The sequence below is a fragment of the Fundulus heteroclitus genome, chromosome 20 (assembly GCF_011125445.2).
Source record: "Fundulus heteroclitus isolate FHET01 chromosome 20, MU-UCD_Fhet_4.1, whole genome shotgun sequence".
NCBI lineage: Eukaryota > Metazoa > Chordata > Actinopteri > Cyprinodontiformes > Fundulidae > Fundulus > Fundulus heteroclitus.
In genome coordinates, this window is record NC_046380.1 from 26,178,073 (window position 1) to 26,203,391 (window position 25,319).

General features: G+C 40.3%; 1 protein-coding gene across 1 annotated transcript; it reads right to left on the minus strand.

Annotated features, from left to right (window-relative positions):
- Positions 1-1,359: 1,359 nt before the first annotated feature.
- LOC105939082 (SPRY domain-containing protein 3) lies at positions 1,360-23,738 on the minus strand. Its single transcript, XM_012881116.3, has 11 exons — positions 23,634-23,738; positions 21,102-21,249; positions 20,926-21,001; positions 15,633-15,757; positions 12,715-12,847; positions 12,422-12,610; positions 10,497-10,646; positions 6,775-6,832; positions 4,443-4,562; positions 4,230-4,354; positions 1,360-4,131 (listed from the first exon to the last, which is right to left on the minus strand). The coding sequence occupies exons 2-11, from the start codon at positions 21,227-21,229 to the stop codon at positions 3,997-3,999; spliced, it is 1,239 nt and encodes a 412-aa protein (XP_012736570.2). The 5' UTR covers positions 21,230-21,249; positions 23,634-23,738; the 3' UTR covers positions 1,360-3,996.
- Positions 23,739-25,319: the final 1,581 nt, after the last annotated feature.

Consider the following 25,319-nt stretch of genomic DNA (forward strand, 5'->3'; position numbering starts at 1 on the left):
AAATGGATGCAACTGGCTACAGGGGACTCCTGACTGTAAAGCTGTTAGAGGCTGCAAGTGACTTCCAGGACGATGACTCTACAATGCAGTCAGAACTGCAGCAATTAAACATCTCTGTGTTAGAAATGCCCAGTCTAAGTCTTGAGCTAAAGCTGAGATTTTGGTTTCCAGATGCTCTCCAATCTGACTGAAACTTGAACTAATTTGCAAAGAACGGGCACATTTCCAGTCTCTGGACGTGCCAAGCTCTGCACTGGCTGCGAGCAGATCCTTCAGTTGAATCCTCTGTAGGAGGTGGCAATCAAAGCCCCTTCTTAGTTAGGTGCCCTGGTGGATCTGAGAGCAACCTTACTAGCAGCAGCATCTTTGATTTGATGCAAAGTTATGATGTAAAGACGATGGCACATTTTCTAGCAGGAAATGACCCAGAAATGCTTGCAGCTGTAATTACAGCAACAAAGTGGTTCTACAAAACACCAGCTAAATGTAAAAGTTTTCAAGCGGCTGTATTAAATAGAACATTATCTCTTTTAGGCGTTTTGCTCTTTAACACAAGTACACCAAGCAGATATTAGCTGCTTATTGGCTCACACTGAGCATCAGCCATTAGGCTGGTTTATTTTTACTTGGAGAAAGTTTAGTCGTCTTCTTTCAGCATGCTGACTGGCAGTGTGCAGCAACATGTGGGGGAAGGGTAGCACTGTGTTGCTCATCGCTTTATACATGCAGAGAAATCTGCGAGCTCCAGCACGTTCTCTGGCGTCTCATTAAAAGGACTTAAAGGTGTAAGAACGGTCCGACGTAAAATTTTAGAGGGTGATCCGTTACAGTACATGGAAGAGAAGAAGATGTAGAGTCAGCATGGTAGTGACTTTAAATATTAATTTATTAACATTTTTGGCATTATTGCGTTAAAAAAAATAGAGGAGAAAGGAGAAAAAAAAAATACAATTAAGGACGTATTTTAACTGAAGATGCTGCAGACGTTCAACAGCAGACCAGTCGATGGTCTCGTCGTGAGCAGTAAACAGAAAATGTTAAAAAAAATAAACATACAGGACAACACCCTCTACTACAGGGTGACGTGATTTGATAAAAAGCATTTTCAGCACATATATAGCAGCGACCCAGCATCAAATAAACCTGGAAATAAAACTAAAAAAAATATATTTTTAAAAACTTGCTCAACCTTGAAATATTCCAGCAGTGTGGACTCGTGTCGCTCATTCTTCTCTAACATAATTAACACAAATCCTCTTTCTGAGGCCATTATTTCAGAAAGGAAAATGCTCAACATCTCCCACTAGACAAAACTTCTCATTAGGTCTCACATTAAGACTTTTTTTAAAAAAAAACAAAAAAAAAAAAAACACAGATTTCCAGGCACGTGCAACTGTAGCTGACAAACCAGTTTTCCATGGTGATGAAAAAGACGAGTGAGCCCTTGAATGTTGACACCATCACTGACTAAAAGCCTCTTTAAGAACGCATTTCTTCACAAATCCACAAAGAAAATTGTCAGAACAGATTTTTTTAACAGGTGCAAGAATAAGGATTTTCAACCATCACGGAAAACACAAGAGAATAAATGTTTGACTTTAAGAAGTGAAGAAAAAAAAATTATGACTAGAAAATATTGAACAATTTTGTCAAAAACAAGCAAATCCAACACAGGAGGAAGAAAAAAAATTACAAAATTCTAAAAGAAACTACAAAAAAAAAAAAAAAACATAAAATCTTTGATTATCAAATATACCTGAGAGCAGCAAGTATGGCTTCAATTTTAAAGTAATAGTTTAAAATAATTATTTTAATTTGGAATAAATGAGATAATTCCCCTTTGCAGTTTTTCCTTGTGTTTTTCTTATTCAAACAATCCTCAAATTTTCTGTTTCTTATAACAATACATGAGTTTAATGTTTGCTTCATTCATTTGCAGTCATGTGGAAATTCTTTCCGTTTTTCTAGCATATTTGGAGGACATTTAGGAAGAAAGAAAATAGCTTTAAAAACAATGGAAACATGGACAACCTCACATTCATTCTCAGTGGAAATGGCCAAAATGCCACACATGGCCGTCACATCAGCTACATCAGACTGGAGCATCGTTACCTCAGATAGATTTGTCCTGTTTAAATCTGATTTAATGGGCTCCTGGTTGTTGGAGTTGGTCAACACCGAGGAGATGTAGATGAAAGCGCGTTCCCAGGCCTTTAGGAAGAAGACGGCAGCAGCTGATGAGTCTGGTCAGGCATCAACCAAATCATTTCCATCAGTCCCTCCACGGTACGGGAAACAGTCCAAAAGTGGAGGACGTTACAAACAACAACCAGTGTGTCCATGACTGGCTGTTTAAGCAAGTTTACCCTGAAAGCAGACCGCAAGATGCTAAAAGAAATCCCCCAAAAGCCCTAAACTGTCATGGGGGGACCTACAGAGAGGCTCTCGCTTCTGGTTACCTTTCATGCGAGTTGATCAGGGAGGAAATGTTTTGTCTCTGAGAGAAACATGAAGGCTGGACTGCAGCTTGCCAGCGAGAACGTAAACCAAAGTTCTTTGGACGCCACAACAGAGGACAACAAAAAGACAGATGACTGCAGATAGCTTCTGTTTACAGAGTAAAACAAAGTTAGCTCTCTGCATTTACGAGTAATCAAATCCCTTTCTTTCCAAAAGTAATATTTGAATTTAATTCTTTTTTACTTTAAGTGAAAAATCACCTTTTATGTGTACGGGTTAAGGCTGAAAGATTAAACGTGAGAGTAATAATTTATTGTTTCACCAAGATGGGAAATGTTTCTAAGTAGAAAAAAAAATACATTAAAAATAATGTCAAAAACAAAAAGTAAACACACCTTTGTGATAAATTATGTGTAATTATTCTTTGGGAATATTTAAAATCCCCAGAGGGAGAGAGAGAGGCTCTTGAAAACACTTTTCAAGTCAAAATATAAATTTTCTCCAAGTCAAAGAGTAGCTATTTAGCAGAGAAAATCTGAAAACCTTTTGCATTTCAAATAAAAAGTGAGTACGTCTGATCCAGTCCAACTTCTGCTTAGTATTTGGTGTTTATGGGCATTAAAATGCCTTCATCATCTGGTCGGCGAGGACGTAAAAAGCCGTTTTACTCACATAAATAAGAATCTTTGGGATTCCTCCTATTCGTGTGGTTTAGTTGAAACGTTCATGTTTCAGGAGCATCTCCAGCTGAGTGGAAGTGATACCGGAGCAAATCGCAACGCCCTTTAAAGCTTTAAGACTTCTTATTGCGAGACAACAAACGATCAGCATTAAAAATTGTTTGGATTTTAACAGCTTGTTATTGCACTTTATTTCCTCATGATAAACCTGAAACCGTTTCCTCCGACCACGGCGTGTTTACGTCAGGAAGTGACTCCCACTGACTGCATCGCGGCGCGTCGTTTCACTGAGCCGTCTCACCACTGAGTGTCAGTATTGGACCAGCTGCCAACACATTGCAGTCAGTCAAAAGAAAGTACACCCCCCTTGAATTATAGGGTCTTTTTTTTTTTCATTTCTGCATCGTCATCGTGTAATAAATAAATCACATTTGTAGTTTTGTACACTTGAGGTTCAATTTAAATAATTTCACATAATCTAGTAACACATTCAAACCTTAGAACAGAGGGTGTACTTTCTTTTAACCAGGACCACCTTATTTAGATTCCTGTCCATGCGTTTGTTGATAAAGGTCTCCTCTATTTGCACTTTTACATTCTAGATTAAAGAACCCTTTTTTTTTTTTTGGCATTTCATTAAACGTCACCCTGCGTGATGAAACCGTCAGAAACAACATTTCACTCTAAAATCAGCAGCTGCTTACAGTACAAAAAAATCCTGATTATAAAGCCGTTTCTGCAGGCACAGACGTCATAAAGACCTTTGATAAGCCTTTTCACGAGTTTCGTCAGCATGGAAAGTGATGTTTACGTCATAAAGGTGCGGCGAAGATCTGCAGGAACCATCTGCTTTCAGTCAACCACTGAGGGGGTGCAGTTCAACTCGGACCTTCTCCCCAGAGCTCATCATCCCTATAGTGGGATAGAAACCGCTGGGTGGTAAGGCCACTTCCCTTTTTCCCACCACTTTGCCGTTCCGTGTGAAAAACACCTGTTCCAACACAAAAGCAGCGAAACAAAGCAGTGTGAAAATGTACTATAAACGTGAGATACTAGTTTTAGATTCCTGTTTTCTGACAGAGAGCCTACCATGACCTTCCTCCCCTCTAAATCCTCTCCCTCCTCCTCCTCCTCGTCTTCGTCGTTTGCATACAGGTTGTTCTGCACAGCGCTGGGTCTGGAAGCCACGTCCGGGTCCCAGTCGTCTGCATCGTCTGACAGAGCGACATCAGGAGGACTGAGCCTTTCGGTGGATGACCAGTGAGTCAGGAAAGCTGTGAGAAGCAGCGTGGCGTCGCTCACCTGCGCCGTCCGTGCTGAAGTCTCGCGGGAACATGATGCCGCAGCCCATGGTGTCTCCTTCCAAACAGCGCGGCCCGAAGGGGTCCCCGACGCCGCTGCCGTGGAACAGCTTCCCGTCATCTGCAGACAAGGAGGACGATAAAACCTTCACGCCGCTCCATGAGGTAACACGGATCATATCATAGCTGCACAACGCACAGAGCGGTATGTAAAGTGTTTGTTTCAGGTAATTTAAATAATCATGGCTCACAGATAAATGGGAAGCAAAACTTTTGTTTCTGTATCAGATGATTTTTTGATCCAGAAATGCAATGATGGGAGAAGACTGCTGACTTGACTGACGGATGTCCAGCAGTCAGTCACCGGCACCTTCCACAAAGCGTGTGAGCTGAAACATGACACGGCTAAAGTAACCGGCTGTTGTCAGAGAGCACTTCAATGGAAAGTTGAGTGGAAGGAAAAAGGTGATCGAGCAACGGAGACAACTGCAGCTTTGGCAGGATTGTGAAAGCCCGGGGAAGCGTGTGGGGATAGTTACCGGTCCATATCACCTCATGGATATAGTTTTAAAATGGCCACATTTGTGAGTTAAACGTCATTCTTTACTGATCCTATGTAATGTTCAGATTTTCTACAAACCTGGATTTTAGGCTTTCATGAGTTATGTTATGATTATCAAAATTAAGAAAAATAAAATGCCTAAAATATATCACTCTGTGGTCTTCCTTTTGAATTGAGCTACTAAAATAAATTAACTTTTCTGTTAGATTCTAAGTTATTTAGAATGGAAAACTGAGGATCTCATCTGCCTCAATCAGACTTCCTGCAGAGCACCAAACCACCAGCTATTTTCTGCTAGTATTTCCAACATTAACAACCGACTATTGACCAATGTTTCTCCCAGCATGTTTCCTTAATCTGTGATGGTTGAGCAAATATGCTGATTTAATCTTCCAGACAACATAATCCCAAAGCAACAACAGTTTTTGATACAGGCCGAGTTCATCCAGGCCCTCTCAGATCTACGATTTTAAGTATTCTCTGATTTCTTTTGGCTTTTTTTTTTTAAACTATTTCTGTGTTGTGCCATCCGTGGACGTAGAAGTTTCTGGACTTTATCAAAAAGGTCCCATTACAACTTTCACACAAATGAAACAGGGCTACTCATCTTAACTTGTCCTTGGGTATATTTTTAATCTGTAACATTTGTATTATCCTAAATGGTTGATTTTTGATCTTATTGTGTGTTGGCTTTTAACTGTGCAACGTCCTTGATTGTCCAGAAAGGCCGTTATAAATAAAATGCATTATTCTTCTTATTATAAAAGAAGTCCAGAATAAAAGGACGTCTACTACCTTTAATAAGGGAATCCCATCACACCCATTCATGACAGGCATCCTGAGATTACCAGAAATACACAGATGCCAAGTGGTAAATCCCCCTTTTTCCCATTTTGTCACGTTACGACAAACTTCAACGTGCTTTATTGGTTTTTATTTGATAGACCAACATCGGAGCACCACCCCTGGATAGACGTGCTCATGTGGGCTGTTCTATAGAAAACGAGAGAGGTGCATTTTGTGACGCGTGGCTGAGAGCACCTCCTTCCTCACGTTTGCTGTGACGTCTTTTGGCTTTCTTTATTATCTGGTGGATTTCTTCCTGCCACTCCTCCTAAAAGCACACATTTTTTGGGTGGATGACTAACAGCTGTCCTGTCGACAGGCTCTCCTATCTGAGCAGTAGATCTCCTCCTGGACATGTCTGCTCTAATCCTTGGTCTTCACGGAGCTGTCCCTCAACCTCAGAGGCCTTCACAGAAGAGCTGGATTTCTCCAGAGATTAAAGGCACATTATCACATAGCATCATAATAAAGCACATGCTACTATAGAATGAGGCTTGTGGCTGTTTTATTTCAGGTGCCTTGGTTCAGACGCTCAACAGCAGGAATAAAGGCTGGCACCATTGTCGTCGACGGTCTGGGTAAACAGGAATCAATCAGAGGCTTGGAAACGAGATGATTGACCCTGCTGCCCCCGCCCCGGTCATTATGGTCCCGCTGAGCTAGTTTTCACATGTCCTCTTGGTTGTGTTTACATCCATCCCAGCGCTAACCAGGCAACAGCCTGTGCTGTCATCCAGCCGGTCGCCAAAACACTGCCGACTCTGCATCCAAGTGCTCTTAGTTCGTCTGTTGTGTAACAGTATTCCTGTGTGAGTTCATCCTTCTCAGGAAGTGAGAAGTACTGAGTTTCACTGAAAGTGTTATTGAAACTGCGCTGAAGCCTAGAATCTATAGAGCAAGAACAGACAGATCAGAAATGATTCACCTGCATGGTAAGCTATGGACCCTTTGTTCCAACCGGGGTGTTTGTCCTTTGGGTAGTCCTGCAAAGCAAACGACAAGTTAGCTAAGGAAAAAGAAATATTAAGTGTCTCATTAAACCATGACAAGCTCTTACACCCCTTTGAGTGCCAACATGAATCTTAGAGATGACTTATTGCTCAAACAGAAAAACTACCATTAATCAACATGTGTTTCTAGGTTCTACACAGTAAGGGATGATTCCGGTTCAGTCCAGCCTTTGTCTGCTTTTACAATGATTTTATTTAATCAGTCAACAGGTTCCAACAGTGAAGGTGAATCAAAATCAATAATGAAGGATGCAATATAAAATCCTTACGGATAAAACATGCAACAAAAGTCACTGAGTGATGCTAAACACGTAGGAGGCATTGATCCTTGCAGGGATTTCAACACAGAAGTTAAAGGAGCATAGCGTAAGTTTCAGGATTCTTGCAGAAGTCTGCCCCCTCTGGTGAAAGGTTGAAATGACACCAATGTTGGACACGTGCATGGGAGAAGCATCTGCTGCTGCGACTGCACAGGCCTTGTGTTTAGAGGCGTGCTGTCTTCTGAGGTAAGAAAGTTATAAATCTGGAAGTTAGCCCATATTCTCTCGCTAATGCGTGGATTACGGCAGAGACTCGACAAAGTAGCCAAGCGAACGAGAACGAGCAGCACGTCACACCCACGTCCAGATGCTTCAGCCTAAATCACTCTGTCATAAACTGCCAATCCAGCCTATAGAGGCAACCGCAGTAAATAGAGGATAACTCCTTTTACACGTCAGGTAATTTTAAGGGGCTTTATGGGAAAGAAAATCAATAATATTTTACTTCAAATGTTGCACTATGTGCCTTTGAATGATTTTAGCGTAGCGTAAGAAGCTAAACAAACATCTGGTTCAATCGTTGTACTCATATACAGCTCAAACTGTACGATGAAACCGCAGAGTTTAAAAGTTCACAGCTCACGATATCTGTTCTTACACTGTACGGCCCGACGCTCTGATGCGATGTAAGAGCTCATACTGTACGTCTAAAAACCACACGTCGTACTCAGCCCCGTAGGGAGATGGCGCTACTAGGACTCGTCTACCCGGAAGCCCAATGTAAACAGTAGAAGAAGAAAAAGACGGAAGTGTCGATGCTCGCTGTTAAACACGAGGCTCACTAGAACGAAACGCGCTGCCTTGGCAGTTCTATGAGTTGCTCCTCCGTAGTTTGACTCCATGTCACACGCCATGCTTCTCTCCACTCCTATGTTTTCGTCTGAGAACAAGAAGAAGAAGAATTCCCTTGTTTGCACATGCTCAGTGCGTGAGGTCGGGGGAAATCGGCTCATAGACGGTCGTAACTCCGCTTCAACAGCAGGACGCGCTCAAGATCGCTAACGAGGGCCGACTGAATATCAAACATGCCCAAAAAGGGCAAAAACTCATACAGTGTACGCCCGGCTTAAAGGGAGTCTAAGGTTAGGCAGAAACATTAATCTCAGAAAGAAGCCTGATAACAAGGAAGCTTCAAGGTGATTTCAAATGTGGGTCTAGCATAATCAATGACTTTCTGTGATTGACCCTATTTTGTTTGTATGTTTTTAATTTGATTTCATATAAATATATAAACATTAAATAATTATTTTAATTGCTATGATCTAGTTGAAGTTTATTTATATAATTCATATTTTTGTAAAAGGTCCTGTGACTGTGTGATTTGAACTTGTTTGCATTTTCTTGCATTACTTTCCCAGGAGTGGTCGATCTGCCAAATTTACTCCAAGAGCGCATCAACAACTCACACAAAAAGTGAAAAACCCAGAACATCTAAATCCCTGTGGGACTCAGGTGCCTCGGTTAAGATCAGTGCTTATGACGCAACAATAAGTTGAGTCATTGGTAGATACCCAAGGTCAGAGCCATGCATGACAAAAAAAAAAAAAAAAAAAAAGACATCTCTCACCATTTAAAACAAATATTTTTTTTGCCAAAGACATGAGGGAAATATATTGTGTAAACTGTAAGACCCTGACGTCTTGCATTAAACTGACAGAAGCATAAATCCTACTCTACCAGAAAATCCTGGAGTGTCCTAGTCAAAGTCTGGGCTTACGCTGTAAACGTCGCTGACAGCTGCAGCAGCCAGGCTGGGTTTAGGGGGAACTGATTTTTTCCACTTAGGCTCAGATCGGTTTGGCTAAGATTTTATACATAAATGGAATTACCATCTGAAAAATGCTTTTGGTCTTTAGTCAGAGGATCTTTGTCTGATAGTAATTTTAATATGATCTAAAAATATATATAGGTGTGACAGAAAAAAAACTTTTTCACATGTCTGAATAGGTTCATGAAAGGGTTTGTTGACAGGTGGAAACTGGGAGTAGGTTCAGTACAAAGTGGTGATGGCTTGGTACAGAATGGGGAGGAAAACAGACCTAAAGCCACAAAGAGAGCACTGGAAGGTAAGACTGAAGTAAACCAACACAAATAAACACAACAGACCCGCTGACACTTTCCCCTTACGGAGGGAAAGGGGAAAGGAATCCACCAGAAACAATCGCTCATTTATCCAGAGTACTCAGCCTCTGAGCAACTCATAACCACTAAGCTCATGTTACCCTGAGAGTGTAAAAGATGCCATTGTTTTGATTTTTTTTTTTTTCAGCAGGAGGTAATGCTTCCCATCAGCAGACTGATGCGCCTTGCAGGAGAAGAAGTGAGGAATGACCATCTGACGGATTTATAATTCCTCCAACTAACCGCAGTCACGGTAAGAAAAACAATTCCTGGAAAATAATCAGCCAAATCACAGAGCCCCATTCTCTACACCGCCTGACCCGAGGGGCACAACATGCCCGCACAGAGTAAGTAAGAGCGGAGGCAGACGGGGCCATCTCAGCGTCTACGGCGTCGGCAGCAATAATTCATCCTCTCCCGGGCGCTGGGTGCTATCGCAGCTGGCGAAGCCGCGCTGTGACTCTGATGACTGATGCTCAATCAATTAGAGCCAAAGAGCAAGCATGCAACGACATCCCGCTTCATAACCTTCATATCCACACACACACACACACACACACACACACACACACACACACACACACACACACACGACACGGTAACTGCCTCCTCAGCAATTACTGCGGTGTTTTATTTATATTAAAACAGGATGTGCTCAATGTTCACGATGATTTCATTGCAAATATTCAACAAGGCTTATTTCCAAAATAAATATCACTTGACACCTTTTCATAAGTGGGAGAATTAAATAAGATTGTAACACCAAGCTAAGTATTCAACCCCCCACCCCCCAAATTATTCTTATTTCAACACGCAGGGAACATTTCTACTGAAAGTGATAAGAGAAACTGAAATAAACAGACAATCTGATCTTATCTCTTTGCCAACGTTGCCATTTTGAACTTTTTAATCCCCCGCATGGTAGATCAACATGTAAGTGGAAGAAACGGCTTTTGTCGGAAAACCAGACATGGGGGTAAAATGAGACAATATTTGCTCAGTTGTTAGCTTTTCCTCCTTCGGTCATCCATCACTTACACTGGAAACACTGAGAGCAGACGTGCATACGAGGGAGACGGCTGGCGAGGCGTTTGAGGAGGAAGGAGAACGTTTAAATAAAAACAGCGAGTGTGTAAAGTAAAGCCACCCTCGTATCAAAGTGGGTGACGTGCCGACTGAGAGGCAGGCGCTCTTACCCTGCGTGCCAGCCCCAGGGCGATGTAACACTTCTCTCCAGCGTCTGTGATCTCCAGCTCGTAGTAGTGGAAGCGAGGGTTGAGAGGACGACGAGCCTGAGCCAAGCCCACGTCCACGATGCTCTTCCCTTTCCCCGTGTACTCCAGCAGCTGCGGATACGGGACAAGGAAGATGTAGACCAACATCGAGAGAAACTCATCAATTAAACAATTAAAAAAAGTTGCTCAGAGATCAAATCCATTTTTTTATTTTCATTTTGAAACAGAACAGAACATTTAAAGAGGACAAATTATGCAAAATCCACCTATTTACCCCTTAAGTACACCTTGCTGTGTACCTGGCGTTTCTAGGAGTGGAAAAAAAAATGTGAATGTAGTGTCTCTAGGAGCTGCGTAGACCGCTTTAGATTTTGTTTGGGTCATTTTGTGCAATCGGTTGGGCCTTCGGGCTGCGTCGATCTGCCAGATCCGCTGCGACTTGTCAGTCTGCTCCGGCTCCTCTAAAACAGAGTAAGCTTTTCCCTCCGTTGTGCAGCAGCATCAACTATATTTTACTACGCTCCTCTGCTCTCCAGGTTTCATAGCTGAAAATTATCCAGACTGACTCTCATTCACCTGATGAGGCAGATTGGTACAGGCATACGTCTGACTAACTTGTTCACTTCCACCAGCCTGCAAGGATCTACTTCATTTCCCCACAAATTTTTCTGTAGGATAAGGGAACTGTTACACATGATAACTTCAAAGAGAATACAAACTAAGCCTTTGATGTTAGGCAACTCTATCTACACGGACACTGCAAAAAGGGAACTAAAAGTAAGTAAAATATTCTTGAAATTAGTGTATTTGTCCTTGATTTGAGCAGGTAAATAAGACAATCTGCCAATGGAAGAAGCATCTTTACCCTAAAACAACATAATTAGACATACTGCACTTGAAATAAGATGATGGAGATGAGTTGTTCCTATTTTAAGTGCATGTCCTGGGCAGCTGAGAATACTTAAACCTGTATCTCAGAAGATAAATGCAGAAAACTATTTACAGGATAAATGATTTTAAAAAGGCTTAGATGGGAGTGTTTCTCTCTCTTGTTATGACATTGGCAGCAGAAGCAGAAGCTTTCTTTACTCAAACATTTTTTACAATCACTGCTGGATTGTATCAATGTACTTGAAGGTAAGCTCAGTAACACACCGTCATATGCAGCTTGAGTGGGTTTAAAAAGTGTTTTTTCTGTCGGGATGTAAAGCTAACAGAAAATATGAACTGAAGAGGATATAAACTAGATGATGAAATAAAATGCTGGGGAAAAAAATCAACCTGTGAGAAATGATTAGCATCCCACTACAAAGCTCCATGCTAAGGGTGATGATGCTGAAAACAGGGCAATCCTGGAGGAAAACCTCTGATTAAATGCAAACGACTTAAAGACTGGAGCGCAGCTTCACTTTCCAGGGGATCAACAACTCCAAACAGAAGTCAGCAGGACGGTTTAGATGTAAACATGTTGATGTATTACAGCAACCTGGTGAAAGTCCAGCCATTAAACCCAACTGAGAACATATAAGCGAGCCTCAAAGATTTATGTTCACAGACATTTATCTATCAAATCTGACTGAACCTGAGCTACTCTTCCTTTTTGACCAGGATTCGAACCCGGGACCCCGTATCAGACGTAGAATTCGCCTGCCATACGGCGTAGGGACACTCACAAACAACTCTCATCAACAGAATAAAGGAGAAATCCAGCCCCGTCTAAGGCTGATTTTCCTATTTAGAGAAATGGACTGCAGGCTTCTTCTAATTTGACACCATATTTGTAATATTTGTCCAACTATTAGCTCCTTATAACAGCTGAAGCTGACTGGAGAGACTCATTAGAAGAAAGTCTCCTTCAGGTCAGACAAACCTTCGCAGAGACTCACCGTGCCAGTCACTTTGACGTCATGGAGACGGCTCCAGTCCTCTTCATGACTATCAACTATCATCTGTCCGTCGTCATCCTCCACCCTCCAGTCAGCATTCAGGTCCAGAACCACTTCTTCGCCTAACGAGTGCATCCCCACTGCTGGGTACAGATCCTCAGGGTTAGCTGGGATCTCAACACTGCCAATCTGCGGAAACATTAGGAGACGGGACATTTTTAGGGACGCCTTGTGATGTTTCTATGCACTGCGTGAAGATTGTGTGAAAAAAAAAACAACAACAGCAAACTTACTTCTTCGCCGTTCTTGGTAAAAAACACTGTTATCTGTCCGTCATCGGAGTCAAACGATATTCCGCAACCGATTTTGTCACCTCTGCAGCATTTGGCACCAAACTGCTGTCCAACTGTGCTCCCATTATAGAGCCTGCAGGGAGGAGTGTGGGACGGGTTAAAGTATAAATCTGACAAGCGGCTTACCATGTCAAGGCTTCTCATTATCTACAGACATTAAAAATGAAAAACAGGCATTCAGAAGTTGGAGAGAATGAAGAAAAACGGTCAGATGCGCTAAAAACAGCTACATAAATATACTCCTCAACCTTGTTACATTAAGAAAGCTAACTTCAATGTATTTCATTTGGATTTTATATAAAATAACAAAATTAAAGTTCCATTTAATATGATCCATTCATGTGTTATAGATTTTTGGTAAGAGATGAGCAACAATCAGAGTAATCCGTATTTTTATTGGACATCTGGAAACGACCACAGAGTCGTTGACCTGTTGAAAATGTGCTATACTGAGCGTTGATGTTTACGTGAATGGAGATTAAACAGCGGTAATCATCTTCATATTAGGCAAAGCGTTCGCCACATGTTCATAATCAGGCGTGATACAACGCGAGAACAACCATCGTGTCCTTTCCTGTTGTAACCCACTAACCGAACCATGAACAAACGTCACTTATCGTTCCCTTTTTAACAGAAGTAAAACGTTACTACTTCCACGTCTAGATGGTTGCAACTGAGCCGCAGTTCGCTCTTCCTGCTGAATGCGCCCTGCTGACGCGGAGGATGTAGGTTCTGTTGGGACGGGACACCAGCCGTACGACAACCATCTGATCTCCTGACAACGTATGTTGAGCCGACAGGACAGACTCCGACGGCGTCCGCGCGGCTCGCAGTCGACGCTCAGTGCTCCCGACTCTGAGGTTTTAGTGCTGCCATTCTCAAAAATTGGGTGGGTTTAAAAAAGGCAGATATTTTTGCCAAAGCAGGCAAATATATGTCACCACTCTGCACGCTCTCCGTCTCCAGGTGCGAGTGTGTTTAGCAAATGCAGAAAAGTCAGCAAGGCAGTGTAATAAACCTGATTTATGTCATAGAATGACAAATTTGCGACCACTCGATTAGACATGTGCCGATCCGGTTATCCGGATCAGATATGGGCTCTGATGTTGACTAATTAGCGGGAGCGCATATCGGATGAATGATGCCGATCCAGCATTCGGATCCAGTCATTTCCTTTTTCATTAATATGATAAACAGCGATCTAGTCACTTCAATTAAATGTTTGCAACGTAGATTACGTCATCACGCAGAGCAAACACAGAGCAACATGGAGCACCGGACCGAGCCAAGTCTGCTGTTTGGAGACATTTCAAACTTGATTCGACAGCAACATGAAATACCTGCAACGCCAAAATTGCGAGGTGTGGCGATAACGATGGTAAATTCAACACCACAAACATGGCAATGTATACGGTTTATTCTAGGGCTGCAACTAACGATTATTTTAATAATCGATTAATCGGTCGATTATTTTTACAACTAATCAATGAATCGGACAAAAAAATCCCAGTTTTATTTCCATGTATTTTTTTCCAAACAGAACATTTGGACTGAGAGCAAATAGGTACACAAAAACAAGTTACTACTTAGGTGTTTTGTTACAATAATATTAGGTAATAAATGATTTTGCTTCAAATAAAGATGTTTATGTTGACTAGATTGTTAGTCAATCATTTAATAGTCAGTGTCTATATGAACAGATTTAACAATAATGGTGAATCTGTAAAACTGTCAAATCAGTTTGGTTGAATCTCACCCTTGTTCTAAAGCATCTAGGGGGAATAATTGGGCAGAACGCTGCAACCAGAGCAAAAACACCACTTCTGACAATCAAATAAACCTCCAGCCCATTTCATAGACTGTTTCAGCACAAGCTGAATTTTATCTAAATACTACATGCTATATTTATCCTTTAGCATATTTTTCTTCCAAGGATGTTTATTCTATAAGTTTTCCCATTTTCATTTGAAGAGTTAAAAAAGATGTTAGATATTTCATACTTTTTATTTCCTCTAAGGGTTTTACATTTTTGAGGGTGTCCTTTAGGGATGCTTATGTCTTGTTTTTCTCTAAGTGTTTTTAATTTAGGTCTGCCTCTTATCATTCTGTGATAAGAGCCAGACGTGGTGAGAGTCTCACCAAAATTTCATTATTTCATTATGTGTTACATAACAATAAAGACTCTTGAAAAGTTAGTTTAGAGCCCTGCTCCTCTCTCCCATACAGCACATTCACTCTGACTTTGTCATCAAATTAAAACTTAAAGCTTAATCAACAAATTATTACCATCAGAATGAAACTGTATTCTGATTGAGAGGGCTGGTTTATGATCCATAATCCGATCAGCGTCCATCTAAACACTTGTGCACATGCATGTGGAGGATGGAGCCACAGGCTGAGCAGCACAGAACATTTTAGGATGATCATCATTTCCTCCCGCTCTTTCAACAGTACTAGCAGGAGTTCTTAACCATTCAGAACCTGGTGCCGGTCCATTTTGTGCGCTCAGAACAGTCAGAACCAACACACCTCCGCATTTGTTGTTGGTGTTTTTTTCCGCATGAAGAAGTGTAAAACTTCAGCGGTTGTTTTGTGGAAATTCAACAACTCTGCTAATGTCAGAGAGTTTCTGATGCATTAATTGCACAACACAACAAATCAATGATGAAATTTGTTGCAGACGCTTTTAGTTGTCCAATTTTTTTAATTGATTCGTTGTTGCAGCCCTAGTTCATTCATTCAACACCAGTATCGGCTCATTATTGGGTATTGGATTGGAAAAAACTGGATCAGTTCACCTTTACTCTCCATGATGTGCGTGTGTGTTACAAAAATGTAAAAGGATAAACACGACGTACTTGCCATCATCGGCATGAAAAGCCACAGAGTGCGGGAGCCAGCCAGGCTGATGTTCCAGCTTGTGGGACTGAGGCACCAAACCAACAGCGATCATCCCCCTCACTCCTGTGTCATTGACAGTCACCTGGAAAGAGCACAAAAACTATGTTATTGAAGGTAAACACATGGCAGGAGTTGAAAATGCCCTCCATGTGTGACTACACGGTTATGTTACGCCCCAGACGGCATTAGAAGAAAAAGAGGAGCTGAGAACTGCAGCTTTGATTGCTGGCTGTTATCTACTGCCTCCAGTGTTGATAGCTAAATTAATCAGATTTCATTTTGAAATGGGTTCGCTCTTGATTACATTTCCTTGTAGGATTCTTCTAAGCAGCTCTGAATCATCTTCAAAGGGACAACACTTAAAGTGAAAGCGGGCATTTTACAACTGTCGTCATAATTATCTGCATACTGACTATATGACATTATCCTGAGGGAGCCCTATGGGGCACATTTAAAGCACAATTCATGGAAACGAGAAGGAGGGAACTTTTAGGTTGTTTCCCATGACCTCATTTCACCACCACTGGTTCTGTGGGAGTAAGCCTGTGTTTCCCTGTAACGCGCAGATAAACTCCGAAATCTACGATCGGATCTACAATCAGTACACACTTTTTATATTCTGCCAAGGTTTTCTGACCCCTCCAGCACAGCTCCTCAACAGCTGAGTCATAAAAATGAGGCGCCTGCTAAGTTTCATGGGTGAGATCTCCACCACACGTCAGACCCGGCAGGATGTAATTGCGAGGCAAGTTTGAGCACGGCTAACCCAGAAACACTCATGGGCCTCGCATGCTTGTCAAGTACAGTATGTGGATTACAAAGAAAGGAACAAGCACTGGGAAACCACAACGACGACTAACATAGCTGAGTCACGAGCGCCCAGAGGTCAATAGTTACAGCTACCTCGAGGTCTCTGGGCTGCAACTGTAAATTCTGCTTTCCTCGCTTGTTATAAAGTGCGACGCGGTTCGTTTTTTGGGCTTTTCTGGATGTCGGCTGAAGCTTTGGAGTTGGCTGCTGTCACCGTTACAGTTTGGCGTTCTTTAGTGTCTGAGTACCAAGCCGGCATAGCTTAGGGCAGGGGTGTCAAACATACGGCCCGTGGGCCGGTTCCGGCCCGCCGAATAGTTTAGTCCAGCCCGGTGGCTAAATGCATTATCATTATTATTAAAAAAATAAAAAATAAATGTTGTCTTAATGCCAAAAAGAGCTCATCAGATTTGACTTTCACAAGTGGAGCAGAACTGCTTTTGCCATAGTGCTCTGCTTGATTTATGAATGTGAATAGTTTTATTATGATTCATGCGGGGAATATCTCAATGATATGGACACTACAATGGGGAAGTAGGAGAGAAAAGGAAGAACAAGAAGAAAAAATGAAATGGTGAAAGAAAGAGGAGATAAAAGGAAGAGAATGATAAAACAATTATTGAAAAAACATGTGCTTTGTTTAATTGAAAATATGCAGTTCCTATATTGTCCATGAGGGGCGCTGTGTTTTAATCAGCAGATGGAAGCACTGAGCTTCAGATGTGGAATATTGATTTTAAATAATTTCTTAATTTTTATCTGTTTGATGTATTTTGTCATGCAGGACAGTGTTTCTAAGTTCCAAAAAATGTGAATAAATGTTTTTAAACATTGTATAATCACTGTGATCAGTTCTTATGCAAAATGCACAAGTAAATGTTTAACTGAGTAAAAGTATTGTTGAAATTGCACATACTTTTCTTAAAAACGCTGAGGTGATTCATAATATATTGTGTAAAAGTGAAATTCATTTAATATAAAAATCAACAAGTCCACTTTTATCAGTTCTATTTAATCTTGCAATGAGTTTACTCGTGTGGCCCTCTTGAGATCAGATTAAGCTGTATGCGGCCCCTAAACCAAAATGAGTTTGACACCCCTGGCGTAGGGTCTTAATGTGAGGTTATGTGCATATTCAACTAGGGACGGGCCTTTATCGTATAGCGTTATCATTATCGTGAAAAATCTCTTATCATGATAAGAATTTGGATTTATCCTGATAACGATAAAATCCAACTGGGGGAGGCTGAAATCCATCAGAACTGTCAGCATTGTTATTTTTGCTATTTTCTCCACTGTTGGTTTCTTGAGAGCATCAACATCAATAAAATCAGAAATATAATTAAATGCAGTTGATGTATGCAATTAGGTAATAAAGTTATATAACCAGTGTTCAGGTGAAACATTTCAAATTTTGTTTTAATATAACATTTTTAAATGTTTTTTAAAAGGACAGTATTTGTGCTTATTGGGCTATAATTGACATGAAGTCACAGCCACATAGTTACTTTAAAAAGACTACAAGAAGCTGTCAATAGTCTTATATACTTTTAGCGTTATCACAACATAACCAGATCAGTCCTCAGAACAGAGCTAGCCTTCTTTACAAGCCTGTTCAGTTATTTTAAGCTCACACGAGCGCTGATGCTGCGACCCCCAACAGCTGACAGCAGGCGAGATTGAATTCTTCACAGCGCATTTAAAAGAAACTAGACAACATCTTGCAGCAAATGTAGAAGTTGCATCACCAGAGCAGTCTGCTGTGCAAGTAAACCCTGGGTTTCCCTTCACCTCCAACACCTCCCGCTAAGATACAAATTCCTATTCCTGCTAAAATCCTCAGTCATCTCATTTGTCTTGTTCACATGCAGTATGATGCAACTGATACAGACCCAAGTTTCAAGTTTTAGGCCACCAGGATTTTATTAGGCTGTTTGAGGTCAGGGCGTTCCAAACGCTTTACATAATCCAAAGCCAGTGTCAATGTTTGTTTTGGGATCCTTGTCCTGTTAGTCTCAGGTTCAAACATCGAGCAACTGAGCTGAAGTAGAGGAAACTGAAGGTAACCCCCCCCTCCCCCCCCTTCAATATTCCACGTTGTGTATTTATCAATATGACTCACAACGAAACAGCACCAAAGCAAAATGCTGCCACCACCATGCTCCACAGTCAGAACTGTGTTCCTAATTGTGTAAGAAATGGTTTTGCTATGAGAAAAGCCTAAAGCTAAAGTAGGGAGCTCTGAGAAAAATACATTTATACAAAAGTTACCTACAGCAGCTATTAGTGCAAAGACCTAACTCCCTTACTTTAAAAAAAAATAATAATAATTAAATGGCAGTATGGAAATAAATGTGGTGAACTATCGCTAACTTTTAGTTGGGAAGAATGAAAACTATCTGAGACATTTTCATGTGACGCTTGCTTACACAAGAACAATCAACTACAAGCTAATGCAGATTGAATCTGTTACTATCAGAATAATAAAAACAGAATAGTCTGCATCAGGTACTAAGGCTATTATAGTCTAACCTTAATTCCACAAAACACATCACATATTCCACCATTTCATCGTTAATTAAACAACAACAATGCCAAACTACAACAGTTGTGCGAAAAAGTGAGCACACCCTTTCTGTTTCCAGTTGATTTAAACCTAAAGTTGACGATGGTACAATCAGAGAAAGACTAAATAAGAACGTCTTGTTTGAAAGGTTTTCCCGGAGAAAGTAACTTTTCCTTTAAAACATAAAATGGCAGCAGAACTAAGGTTTGCAATGCAGCATAACCTTTGGGGGGGTTGTTGCGTAATGTTGCTCCATTGAGGGGCGCAGCGTGGACGTAGTGACGCGTCGAGCTAATAGCAGCTAGCGCGTTAGCTATTTAGACCAGGAGGTTTTCTCCCAGATGGAAACTTTACTCAGTTTTCTGTCACTCTCAGACATCGAGACGCATTTAAAATAAACAGACGACTCTTCGCCTGGCAGGGGGCCGAATAAAGGCTGGCGGCCCCCCAGGCTTATAATAAGCTGGGGAAAGCCTGCTAATTTGCGCACTTTAACTTGTCAGCACAGACTGCACAGTATTCTGCATCATCCTGTAAACTGACCACTACCTGTCTTTTTGACTCGAGCATCAATTAACTTGAACATCTCAACTTTTGCTTATGTGTGTTTGCACCACTCTCAACCTCTCAGGGAGTGTTTATCTGATCCATTCATGCAATTGCACAATAATTTAAATTGCCAGTAAAGAGGCTGCTTGTCTTTTTTCACTCCAACTTTTAAATCTATTAGATGCTGAGGGCTATTTGCAAGTATTTAGCTGCTCAGGGAGTGTTGCCAGTGCAGTTAACTATTTGAATATTATGTCTTCTTTGTTTCTGCATGTTATGTGTAAATCTGTGCGATATCTGAGCCGCGGTTTCATCACGGTGACATAATCACAATAAAGGTTTTTGATTAGGCTAATTTTGCTGGAAAAAATGACCAGGGCATGAACTTCTCCATATAGTAAACTATTCTTGTAATAGAGGAGTCCACCTGCGCAGCATCTGAGCACAGCTGAAATTAAATAATGCAATAGCACAATGAAACCAAACAGAGCAGAATATCTACAGCCAAGCGGCGGAAAAGAAGAAAGTAAAGCTGGTGCAATGACCTAATAAGAGTAGAGCTCTGAACCTGAGTAAAATGCTGAGGCAGAACCTTAAGAGAGCTCTACATGGACAAATGTCAGCAAACCTCCAGGATGTGGATCTGTAACAGACAGTGGGCCAGAACTCCTCCAAAGACCGACAAAGTCATGCAGACCAAAACTACTTATTAGGTACCGACTCATTTTGGGTTCATCTTTGTTAATAGATTATGACCGTGTGGCATCAGTTACACTTCTTTGTACACTATAGAGGCAAGTTATACATAATTACAGAATCTGTTACAATCTCAGATAGTTTGAAGCTGATCCAATGTGTAAAATACTAAAAATGATAGAGAGTGTACTTTTCCATCGCAGTGAATGCGTATCACCTGGTGAGAGACACAGAAACTGCTGTTTTCACATTAATGGATATATGCATTCTGTTGTACAAGCACTAGAGAAAACATGAGTCTGTGTGAAAAGAGGAGAAGAAACCACACTGCAAAAACAGAACTAAAAATAAGTAAAATATTCTTAAAATTTGTGTATTTGTCCTTGATTTGAGCAGGTAAATAAGATGATCTGCCAATAGAATAAGATTTTTGCACATAAAATAAGAACAATTCATCTCCATCATCTTATTTGAAGTGCAGGATGTCTAATTATCTTATTTTAGGGGCCAAAATACTCATTCCATTGGCAGATAGTATTATTTACCTGCTCAAATCTAGGACGAAAACACACATTTTAAGAACATTTTAGTTATTTTTAGTTCCGTTTTTGCAGTGCATCAATTCTTACTTCGAAATAGCGCCTCCTTTTCGACAAAGGTCTCGCTGCCACAAAACAGCCGACCTCGTCTGAATCCCCATGGTACCTAAAGATCCAACGGGAACACGACACAGTTGTTACTCCAGCTGAAAGCCGCCACTTTTCTCACTTTCAGCTCACAAACGAGCATCGCTCGTCACCATTACCTGAGTATGTCACCGTCTCTAGCCATATTCCTCCACCGATCCCGGTAGCGCACTGCTCGCACCTCACGAATTTCTCGATTCCGTCTCCTCCAGTTCAGAAAGCGATAGTGAAGGTTTATGTCGTCCATGTCTGACAATCATCCCCAGTCTGAGAACGGACACAGCACTCAGTCGTGGTTTAAAACATTAAGGTTCAGAAAAGACACAAAGCTTTTACATCCTAGAAGAATATAAAATAAAGAAAATACACTTGTATGCCTTTTTTAACACATTTAAGCAGAGAGGCTTCGGTAGTGGTCAAGAAATTTTACGTGCATCATTATTTAGCACTATTTAAACAAATACAAACAGTTGTATTTTGAATTTCAATAAAATGCTGGAATTGAGATCTTTCACTGTTAGGCAACACTCCTCCTCCCTAAAAGCCAGCTAATAACGTTGACCTCAACGTGATCGCAACTGCTGCTCGACAACAACAGGGTTAAGGGTTTGATCTTTAGGCCAAAGCCTTCGCTTTGAGCAGTTTCAGCTTTTCCACCTACATTTAATCCTGTTTACAGGCCTGGACATGGAACTGTTTCCAGAAGGGTGTCAACCCTGAGACGGTCACGTTTTTCCTACATCCTACGCAGGACACCTATGATGCACACATGTACTGTCCTACAATAAGGGAGTCTCCCAAGAAAACTCACAGCATCAATTCAGAAAATCTAAACAACAAAAAACCCCATCTATGAACGTTGTAAACGATCTGAGCAGAAAACATTCAAGTAAACGCAGATTAGATCCAGTTAACTTTTTATTTGATTTTGTTTTATTTAGGAAGTCTGTGACTGGCTTTTTTGCTCCAGTGGCTGTATTTATGATTATGTAACTCCCTGTGCTGTATAACTTAATATTTCAGGATGCGTTTCTTTTTTAAATACCTGCTGAAAATATAAACTAAACGTATCCAGAATTATTATTATTTATTTTCACATTTTTTCCACCCTGAATTTAAGAAGAATAATATAATCATCTTTATTTTTAATGCCAGATTCAATGAAATGTGTTCTCTGAATTTACCCCGTAGGGAGCAGTGTGCTGCCGCTGTGCAGACCCCAGGGAGCATTCTGGGGCTACGGGCCTTCCTCAGGGACCCAGAGCTGTAATCTGTGGGAGTCTAGTAAGTCGACAAAGCCATGTCTGATCTACCTGATTCTTTTTTACTCTCTTTCCTTTTAAATTAACCAAAGAGGCTGTTTTAAGGATGCGCATTCAGAATATTGTTTGTTGTTAACGTCAAAATGTTGTGTCATCATGATAAGATATTAGATTTATTGTGACATTAACATATCATATTAATGATGTTTGAAAACCTCCAAAACCAACAGTATTGTTTGGATCGTTATTCTATTTTTTTTCAAAAAAATTTTTTAAAGAAACATCAATAAATAAAATAAAAAAACTCATTTTGAAATGAAAAAATATATATACTTTAGTTACTGTGTGCTGCTTAGTGATAAAAAAAAAAAAACCTCACTTCTTTTTGCAACTATTTTGTAGACCAGTAATTGTGGGGCTATGATTGCTGTGACAAACACTCACAGCCATACGGTTATATAAAGAAATAATAATAATAATCTTTATTTTTCATGTGTTGCCACTGTGCTGAACCCAAGGAGCATTCTGCAAAGTCGTTACTGCAAAGTGTTGCACATGGGAACGAATATAGATGCTCACCTTATTTTTCTGACGATTATTTCTATACAAAATAAAAACATTAACAATCATGCATCATTTCATCTCAGTTCACAATTATATGGTACTTTATGTCCTTCTAATCCATTAAACTCCCAATTAACTACATACAGGCTCTGACGTAAGGAAAACTTTTTTCTTTTTTTTTAAAGTTCATGGGATGTGGACACATTTGTAAAGCACTGTACAGATCTTTATCAAAGGAAATGGTTTGTTTTACATAAAACTCTTGTGGAAATGTCAACATACATCAACTGGTACTTGTGTCAAAATCCTATTTTTTTTCTCCAAATAATTATAATTGATTCGAAGTTATAATTATTCTTATTATTCAATCTTTTTAGTAAAATTAAGAAACTAATTTGTTTTGTATTTCGGCCACCAAATGAATCATAAGCCTTCCTTCCTTACGTCACCTTAATTTACCTAAAATTTAACTCTGTATGTTCCTCATTTGGAGGAACAGAAAACTGAAAACAGAGAAACAGCGACTCATTTATCGCTAAACTGATGAAAAAGAAAAGAGTTAAATGCACCTAAATGCCAGCATTGAAAAACGTATATATATATATGCTAAATTTTTTTGTGTGAAAGCACGTGAACACGTCCTGAACTATAAGATTACGAGCTACCCTAAACGCAGCCTCGTAAAGTACACGCAGGACTGTTGGCCGGCTAGCCGTTTCCAGCGTTACAACAGCCATAGCGGCTAATTATGAAGCGAATACGGCTGTTTACCCCACGTTATGCCGACGCTATTCGAAGACGCTTAGTCTTACGCTGGTTCCTTACTGTTTTATAAGTTGTAACGCGTCGTCCTTTGGGGTTTTCTTCCTAATTTCAGGAGGTGAAGTCTGTCACTTTATGTCCAACCTGTTCTCTACCGGAAGTCCCGCCTACTCCACCAATCAAATGTGAGGACTGTTTAACCCACGCGCTGCCAAAACGGCGATTCTGAACGTATTGTTTTTACTTTTAAATGAACCACATTTTTTTATTTTTAGTGTTTTTATTTTTTTTTTGTTCTTTGTTTTGATTATTTTAATATAATCAAAAAATTTTAATATATTTATTTTTTTATTTTATTTTATTTTTTTTACTAAAGTGTATTTTGACTAAATAGTGTGTTTCTATTTCCGAAGTTAGGCAGACTGTATTCACCTGTACAAAGTCAAGTCTTGTCACAGACTGTGTCTCAATGAGCAATGCTGTAGCTCTCTGACTCAGAGTGGAATTTAAAGACTGGCACTCTTCTTAGCCTTACTCACTGAGCATTTAGTGGCACACCTTATAAGTCATTTCCTCAGAAACTGCAACCAAGTTTAAAGTACTGAAATCCTCTGAACCCTGGTGGTGTGGATACTGCTGTAATTAAACAAAACACATCACAGCATCACAAACTGTAGTGGGAAAAAAAATTTGATTCTCTCAAGAGTAAGACATTTTTAATCATTAAATATGACCAATTGACATGTTGATGTTTAACAATGTGTTCATAGCAGTTTAAAAAGCAATTCCTGTCTACTCTGTAGTGTCAATATAATAAATCTATTTGTATGCAGCAACCTGGTTGGTAGATATGAAAGTCTATTGCCACTAGAAGATCTATTGATTCCCCAGCTGTGAAACAAGTAGCACTGATGGTACCTGGGTTAGGCTTAGCCAGCCTTTTTCATAGTCATGTAACTACACGCTCACAATGTACATTTTAGTGAAATTTGAGTACAGTTTCTTAGTGCAATTTGTTATTGTCACTATGAGGACATTTTGTCTGCTAAACTATTTAAAAGGAAAATATAAACCAAATGACCTGTAATGTAGAGCTACTAAGCCCACAAAGTCAAAAGGATAACCTGTTCCATCAATGCTTCAAACGGATCCAAGCTCAAAGGGAAGTGTAGTTAAAAATATTTTGAACCCACCTCAGTAGAAACTAAATGAACAGAGAATACATTTCTATGGAGACCTTTGCTGCCTTCCATTTACCTCATAAGTCACAATTTGGATTTTGCTACACCATAATCATTTATGTTTGAAAACCTGAAGGATTTGCCAATTGTTGTTTCAGTTAACCTCTTTGCCAGTTTGAACCCCCGTTTGTATCTACGTGTTGCAATTTTGTAAGAAAAATACATTTTCATATTTATGTTTTGGGGTAGCAGCATCAGGGCAATTGACCTTAATAAGCCCAGCAAGCTTCTAAAGAAGGCCGGTTCTGTTCTTGGAACCCTTCTTCAACTTCTGGAGATGATTGATCAAAGATGGATTCTTCATGAAATGAAGAAGATTATGGACAACCCTGAGCATCTTCTTCATCAGACTGTCATGCAACAACAGAGTTTTCAGTCAGAGGCTTTAACAGATCCGCTATAAGAGAGACTGTTACATTTACCATTTACAACATTTAATTTCCCTTTGTGACCAATAAAGTATTTTTGGATAGAATTAAATTATGGCAAATGTGTTTATTTATCGTCG